The sequence below is a fragment of the Bos indicus genome, chromosome 13 (genome assembly GCF_029378745.1).
Source record: "Bos indicus isolate NIAB-ARS_2022 breed Sahiwal x Tharparkar chromosome 13, NIAB-ARS_B.indTharparkar_mat_pri_1.0, whole genome shotgun sequence".
NCBI lineage: Eukaryota > Metazoa > Chordata > Mammalia > Artiodactyla > Bovidae > Bos > Bos indicus.
Window position 1 is genome coordinate 11930928 of NC_091772.1, and position 8300 is coordinate 11939227.

Here is an 8300-nt window from a genome sequence, read left to right on the forward strand (position 1 = left end):
CATCCTGACATGCTGTCTGTAGTCTTGACATGCCACCCTTCCCATCAAGAAACAGCACTCACTTCCCCACCCCTTTAATTCAAACTGGCTTCAAGACTCACTGGGACCAGCAATGCAGCACAAGGGCACCACATGCCCTAAGCCTTGGTGTCAAAGCCTTTACAGCTTCCTTGCCCACGTTTTTTGAATGCTACTACCACCACATAAAGGAGTGGAGTCTGAGAATGAGAAATCAGACGGAAAGAGAAGCCCAGCTGACAGGCAGCATTCACTGCCAGACCGGAGTGAGGCCATCCTAAAACCATCCAGTTAGGTCGAGCCACCAAACAACTACAGGAGTAGTAGTTGACCTCAACTGAGCAGTGACCTCAGAAGGACCAGCAGAAGACTCACCCAGTGTTGAGCATTAGGGAGGCTCCGAGATTTCACCCCACTTGCAAGCTAACAAGTTAGCCTGCCACGGTGCCATGGAATCTGGCAGAAGACAGTAGAAGCCTGGGTCAGAAACCAAGGACTCTCCAGACAGAGAGACACATCTGGCCAATGAAATACACTGTAGGAGCTCTTCCACAAGCTCAGAATACTGACATCTGCTCAGGACTCTCTAATGTCAGGAGGCATTTTCTTTACGTTCCCATTTTGTAGGCTTATTACGTGTTCTATATTGGAAAATAATAAAGTCATGTCTGTAAATATCCCAAAGTTGAGACTCGCCTATCTATTTTGTTGCTTTATCCTGCAATTATTCCACATCAGTGAGGCTCTAAACTAATAATTTTCAGGTTATTACCAGGTTGAGAATACCAGAAACAGAATTATAATCCAGGAAGCTAAACAGAAGATCCATCAGACCAAAAAAAAATATATATATACATATATAATATATATATACGGTAAAATTGGGCTTCCCTGGTGGCTCAGTGGTTGAAAATCCACCTGCCAATGCAGGAGATGTGGGTTCGATCCCTGGTCAGGAAGATCCCCTGGAGAAGGAAATGCAACCCACTCCAGTATTCTTACCTGGGAAATCCCATGGACAGAGGAGCCCTGCAGGCTACAGTCCATGGTGTCACAAGAGTCGGATGCGACTCAGTGACTAAACAACAAAATGGTAAAATTAGTGTTACTGTAAAACACACACAATTTTAATTATACTTCTAAGTTCATTTACCTAAGAAATGTTCGTCAAGCACCTGTTTTATCAGGCACTGTTCCAAGGGCTGGGAACACACCTGCCCAAGTCTCTGCTCTCATGAAGACTGCATTGTAACAGGATGACTAAAGCAAAGATGGAGGGAAATAAGGGTTATGCAGAAAAATTAAGTGAGGCCAGGAGAAAAAAACAGATGCACCAAAATGCGGTAAACCATACAATGGAGTGGTATTTAGCCTTAAGGAAGGTGATTCTCACATGTGCTGTAACATGGATGAACATCGGGGACATTACGCTAAGTGCAATCAAGCTGAATACTGCATGATTCCCCTTCTGTGAGGTATGTCCAGCAGTTAAAATCATAGACACCAAAAGCAGAATGTCGGTTATCAGGAGCTGGTGGAAGGCGGGTCGGGGAGTGAGTGTTTAGAGGGTACAGAGTTTCAGTTTTACAAGATAACAAGAGTTCTCTAGATGGATCACAGTGATGGCTGCAACATTGTAACTGTACTTAATACCACTGAACTGCACACTTAAAAATTGTTAATGTGGTAAATTTTATGTGTATTTTAGCTTGATAAAAATTTTTTTTTAATAATTCTAAGAGAAAATTATATCCAACCTAGAATTCCATAAAAGAGAGTGACATATCAGCAAGGGTTACCATTAAGCTACTTTACAAAGGAAACTGAAGGATGAACACTTAGATAACATGACTTCTGAGCAGAGATCTGAGTGAAAAAATAGGAATGCCATTAAAGTACATGATTCTTAAACTTTTTCAAGTTGGTACTGAACAGACTGAAGCATGGTACTTTCCTTTATATACAGAAGAACTACTTGAACAAGAGGAATAGTAACCATACCCATTTTCTACAGGAAGAGAAGAAAGGAATTACTCAATTTTACAGATTGTAATTATTAGCAGAAGACGTGTTCAATTTTGAAAATCTTATCAACTGAGCGTTAACAAGGAATATAGGACAAAGATCAGCACATAATTTTAACTAGAGAGAAAAAAAGGAGAGAATGGGGCCAAAGCTAATGTACTTACTTTACACGTTAATTGTTGAGGTTGAATCATTACATTTCCTTATGCTAAAATTTAAAGAATGTTTTTCTGACATGCCTTACCTTCCTGAAACCACCAGAGTTCCATCATCGAGTAAATAATCCTTCACATTCTGAGGAAGTGGAAGAATGACACTAAAAAAAAAAAAAAAAATGCACATACCAAAAAAAGGCATCATTTTAAAAGACCAACCATAAGCAGAGAGAAAAAGTTCCAAACTCAATTTCTGAATTACTTGCTTCCTTTAATATGAAGTGGGAAATGTTAATAATGGACATTTGGCAGCCGTAGACTAGAAATTAAAATAATATGAATAAATGTTGCAATAAACTAAATTAGGTGCATATAATTATCCCTATTGACTTTGAGGTTAAAAAAAATAAATAAACAACAACAAAAATAAAACAAAACAAAAAAAATCCCGAAAACAGCTAAATCCAAAGAACTCGACTGAAATCACAGAATGAAGGCAACAAGCTCAAAAAGATTCTGAGTACAAGGGTTATGTGCCTTTAAGAAATTGGAGGCCCTGCAGGTATTTGCAGCAACACAGGAAATGACCAAACGAATCAGAAGATCAACAGCACCTGGCTAAGAAACAGGGTGGAAGCAGGCTTAAGATCTGGGCACCTTTGGTTGGCAAAGGGAGTGTAAGGTCGGAAATCCACAGTGCGCTGGGATGTACTGTGATGGCATCCTGTTCACCTCATCTCTAGAGTACACGGCTGCTTACCTGGGCACGCTTCAGGTGAACTGTTTTCAGACAACCATAATTAAGGGATGGCAAAGCCATACTTGATATCACTTGAAAAATGGATGGGATAATTTGTTTTTTTTACTCTGTAGTGATAAATCATCATCAAAAAATTCTGGCACAGATATCTAAAAACAATGTTCTTACTTTGCTTGTAAGGCATGTATTTTTTAAAAACTGAAAACGATGGCAGCCTACGTTCAGAGAGACTATCATTGACTCATAATAATATGCTTCATTTATTTATTTTCTGTAACATGACAGTTGGTTTTGGCACACAGGAAAGATTACTCATGGGCTACTTCAGTTTTAGAAATTAACATCTGATTTCTCAAAGTTACAATTTCACATTCAAAAGCCTACTTCTTCAGGCTTTTAAGTTCAACTAACAAATCTTACTATTCTATTTGTAAAGCTGCTAAATTTTAACCAATTTCAAGTGAGCCTTTGAAATTTAAAAGTTGCTTTAAATTTTTTTTAACTCTAGGGAATTCCCTAGTGGTCTAATAGCTAAGGCTTGGGCTTTCACCATCATGGACTTGGGTTCAATCCCTGGTCAGGGAACTAAGATACCACAAGCCATGTAGTATGGCCAAAAGAAAAAAAAAATTTTTTTAACTCTATTATAAAATAATCTATTCAACTTTCTTTTAAAATATGTCAATTGTCTAATTACAGATAAAGCTTTTCAAGTATTTAACTCTTATAAAACCAGTGAATTAAACTGTTAAGTATAGTGAATCTAAGGTTCTTGCAAACGTTCCAACACTGTTTAAACACTTAAAAATTTTTTCTTATGTATTTTAATGTATCACAATTCTAAACCAATTACACAAATTAAATTAGAAACACAAGGCTAATCTGTTACATATATACAAACTGTCCTCAAAATGGCAAATTCTTTAGGATGTTAAAGTTAACAGGGAAAAATTCCAAGTCTGGATGATTTCATCACCTCTATATTTAATTCTAGCTCTTCCTGGGGTTAAAATACTCACCCAACACTGTCATTCCAACAGAATCGGACATGACCTTCACAAGAGAATCTGAAGTTTACCTCCTCAGGGGCCTGAGACTGAGAAGTATCGGCAGTAATGTCCATTCCCAGACATGTAGGGTGATTTTCCTGACCACGATGAGAGCAGAGAGAGCCCTCTTCTATGTCAGTGACATCTCTGAGTCCGTGGGTGATTTCAGAGGCCACGTCCCTAGTTTCTGAGTTATGCTATTTCTCAGGTCTCATTCCCCCCGGGCTGCATCACCCGTTGACTGGATTCAAAACATCTATTTACTGTTTGATTCCATTGTGAATTCTCTGCATATTTGTCCTTTCTGGAGGGTCTACCGGAGAAGGCAATGGCACCCCACTCCAGTACTCTTGCCTGGAAAATCCCATGGACAGAGGAGCCTGGTAGGCTACAGTCCATGGGGTCACTAGGAGTCGGACATGACTGAGCGACTTCACTTTGACTTTTCACTTTCATGCACTGGAGAAGGAAATCGCAAGCCACTCCAGTGTTCTTGCCTGGAGAATCTCAGGGACGGGGGAGCCTGGTGGGCTGCCGTCTATGGGGTCGCACAGAGTCAGACACGACTGAAGCAACTTAGCAGCAGCAGCAGGAGGGTCTACAGGTCTTACAGGTATGAGCCCACACTGACAGTTCTCATGAGTCCCTGCGTCCTGCGTTCACAGTTCTAAAGTCGGCCTAATGATGTGACCCTGAATTATGTCACGTTAGTCATGGAGGAATCCTAGATGACTTTGTTAAGAACTCAATGTCTAGGAGTGGGAAAAGGAAAAAAAAAAACCTCAAGTACAATGTAAGTGCTGTACCAGTACAGATGTATCAAACACCACCAAAACTCTCAAGAAAAAGGAACCGTGCCTGAGCAACTGAGGCCATAAACAAGCCATGACCTGGCATACTTAACCCAACTGTTGGAAAAGAACTTAAATATTTTTTGTCACTACAATTCACTATGCAGCCAAGAATCCATGAGGGCTGGGGCTTCCCTAGTGGCTCAGTGGTAAAGAATCCACCTGCCAATGCAGGAGACAGGGACTCGATCCTTGGTCTAGGAAGATCCCATATGCCGTGGAGCAACTAAGCCCCAGCGCCACAACTACTGAGCCCACGCTCTAGAGCCCGGGAGGCGCAGCTACTGAAGTCCAGGCCCTCTGGAGTCTGTGCTCCGCAACACGAGAGGCCACCGCAATGAGAAGCCCTCGCACCGCAGCCAGAGAAAAGCTGGTGCAGAAACGAAGACCTAACACAGCCAAAAATAAATAAATACATAAAATTTTAAAAGAAAAAAGAATCCATGAGGCCCAACTGAAAGATGTAAAAAATGTAATGACCTATTCCATCAAGTCAATATAATTCTATACACACAGACAAGTCACTCAAATGGAATGGAGGTTAAAAAAGCCTTTAGGAGATTATTCATAACTTTCATGTTTGAGGAAAGAAACACTTAGAAAGGTAGAGTGGATGACCCAAAGTCACCTAGCTACTTATTTGTAAAGTGAAAGGGAAAGTGAAGTCGCTCAGTCGTGTCCAACTCTTTGCGACCCCATGGACTGTAGCCTACCAGGTTCCTCCGTCCATAGGATTTTCCAGGCAAGAGTACTGGAGTGGGTTGCTATTTCCTTCTCCAGGGGAATCTTCCCAACCCAGGGATAGAACCTGGGTCTCCTGCATTGCAGGCTGATGCTTCACTGTCTGAACCACCAGGGAAGTCCTGAGTCAAAGTTCTAGGACGTGTCAAAAAAAAAAAGATTCTATATTTTTACCTGCATAATCATTTCTGAACCATGATTAATAAATGCCGAATAATAAGGCTGAGTCAATAACCAGAACATGGTCTCTTGGCATTAAAGTTGACAATGACAACGACAAGCCTAACAACTCCACCAGAATGACCTGGGCCGTAGAGGGACATCGTACCACACGCTGCGTTCCAGCAATGTTACACAGGACTAAGTAGGCTAGAGTTACAGGGCAAAGACACAGAATACTCTCAGGCAACACAGCTCAGTTGTGAACTGGCAAGAAAATCCCCCGCCTTGGTTTACTTTTCACTTCCAGCTTCATATGAATGGCACATATTTTAAGTGAACTAAAACTATTTTAAGCTTTGGTTAAATCAAAAACATTAAAAACAAGCAGCTTTTTGTGTGTTTATGTCAAAAAGAGTGCCAAGCATTTTTAACGCTTTATCTCATTTAATTCTCATGACAATCCTATTATTTTCTCAATTTTCCAGATGGGGCTTACAGAGATTAAGCCATTTTCACAAGATGCTGGTGGAACCAAAATTCCCAAGGCAGACAGATGGTCTTGACTCTAAAGTCCAATTCTTAACCATTATACTTCACTGCTGAAGCAAAGACAAATTTCTTTGAGTTGACAAAAGGTGTCTGCACACAAAATACAAGACACTTCTGAGTGAACTCTGTGTGAAAATGTCTGACCGGTTCACAAAAATACCTTCTGTCACACCAACATGACATAAGTAACTCTAGCATCATCTCAGACCCTAGGCCTATTTCAATTACGCAAGATAATGGAGGACTGCTACATCATGTAGGAAGATAACGTCCACTGCTGCTGTCGAAGCTCTTCCTTGTTTTAGTGCTACTCCAACCATCTTCAAATGCAAAGCTTATCTTCCTTCCAGCTGCTCTAACCTCCATCACACCCTGGATAACTTGGGAGCCCATTCCATGTATGAATAACAGGATGGAAAAGAACTATCTTATGAATACCCTCCTTATGTTCTTCCAAACACTCAGGATCTGAAGTTTCCCTCTCTGTATTCACACTCTCCACCCAAAATAAAAAGGAAGGAAGGGTTGCTATCTGATTAGTAGTAATCTAGAGCCAAAGAGGGGACAGGGCAAAAGACATAAAGTCCTCCCCACAGATACGCAGTTCTTTGAGCTACTCACCTTAGCATGGGAAAGCCTACCCTTGCATCACACTCCAGATGTCACAACTGCTTTTGAACATTTGGGGATGTTTTCCTAGCTGCCTTGCCTACATTACCTTGAATGACCGGGTGAAGGATGAAAACAGTTAATCCTCTGCTTGCCCCGCAAACAGGGCATGGATTCCTTGTTGTGGGCCAGAGAACTAGAAAACAAATACTGTTCCACTCCTCTTCCAGATGGCTTCCTTCCCTAACAATACATGTGCTGCTGTTATGTTCAGTCGCTAAGTCGTATCTGTGGGACCCTATGGACTGCAGCATGCCAGGCCTCCCCGTCCTTCACTGTCTCCTGGACTTTGCTCAAACTCATGCCATTGAGTCAGTGATGCTATCGAACCATCTCATCCTCTGCAGCCCTCTCTTCTCCTTTTGCCTTCACTCTTTCCCAGCGTCTGGGTCTTTTTCCAAGGAGTCGGCTCTTCGCATCAGTATACTCTACTGAGGCTTTCCACTGACACTATCATACTGGAGCTTCACAATAGAATTTGAGGCTGGGTCTCACTGTTCTCATTTGACAGGGACCAAAAGCTATTAAGCCCCCACCCTCCGGCGGGTTAGTCAATAGAGAAGTCCAGACTACCCAGTTCGCTGATCACCTTCTTCCACTTGCAATTCTAAAGGCAGGAATGGTGAACTCCCAAGCCTGAACTAGCTTCACCTGCTCCTCAGCCCGCCTCTGACCTTCACTGAGCGACGACGTCGCCCTCCTACCTGCCCAGCACCCTCCCTGACGCACAACACGACGCACGGCAAACATGGATCGACTTCATTCCTCTCCCGACTCTAAAAGACCACTGGGAAGTCGAAATCTGGCCCTGGTGCTCCCATCCGGGCCTGCAGTGTTTTGTTTTGTTTCGTTTTTGATGGAGCTGGGATTCACCCCAAATGTTGCAGTCCCCTTTTGCCCACTGCTCCGGCGTAACCTCCAGTCTCACCTCTTGATAGTGAGGCTGCGGAACAGCGGGTACCATGCGGAGAACTGACAGTGCAACACATGCTCCTTCTTCATTCTCCAGCCGCCGCCGCCGCCGCCGCCGCCGCTGCTGCCTTTCCCTCTCCTCCCTACACCTTCCCGGAACCCTGGTCTCCCGTCCCGGAAGTGCCCGCCGAGCTGGTTTGGTTAAGGACACTTCCGGTCTGTGAGGCAAGGAGGAAGGAGCGGAGAAAAAGAAACTTGGGGCGTGCCTTTAGTGTACACACACACACACGGCAGAGAAAAAGAACCTTGGGCGTGCTTTTAGTGTACACACACCACAAAGTTCTGGCCGCGGGAGAGGAATTCTGTTAAGAGTTCCGAAGAGGGTTGTAAGTCGCGAAACGCAGCCCTT

The 8300-nt window shown here is 42.8% G+C and overlaps 1 protein-coding gene across 2 annotated transcripts in view; it reads right to left on the bottom strand.

The window, feature by feature from the left end:
- Positions 1-8065, bottom strand: part of CDC123 (cell division cycle 123) — a 46276-nt gene extending 38211 nt beyond the window's left edge. Inside the window, exons 1-2 of one of the 2 annotated variants that reach the window (XM_019972901.2) lie at positions 7908-8065; positions 2288-2359 (exon numbers count right to left, since the gene is read on the bottom strand). In XM_019972901.2, coding sequence (XP_019828460.1) covers positions 2288-2359; positions 7908-7981 — 146 coding nt within the window. In that variant the 5' untranslated portion in view covers positions 7982-8065. The remainder of the gene's footprint in view (positions 1-2287; positions 2360-7907) is intronic. The other variant, XM_070801982.1, reaches the window with a different exon arrangement.
- Between the last annotated feature and the right edge of the window lie 235 nt (positions 8066-8300).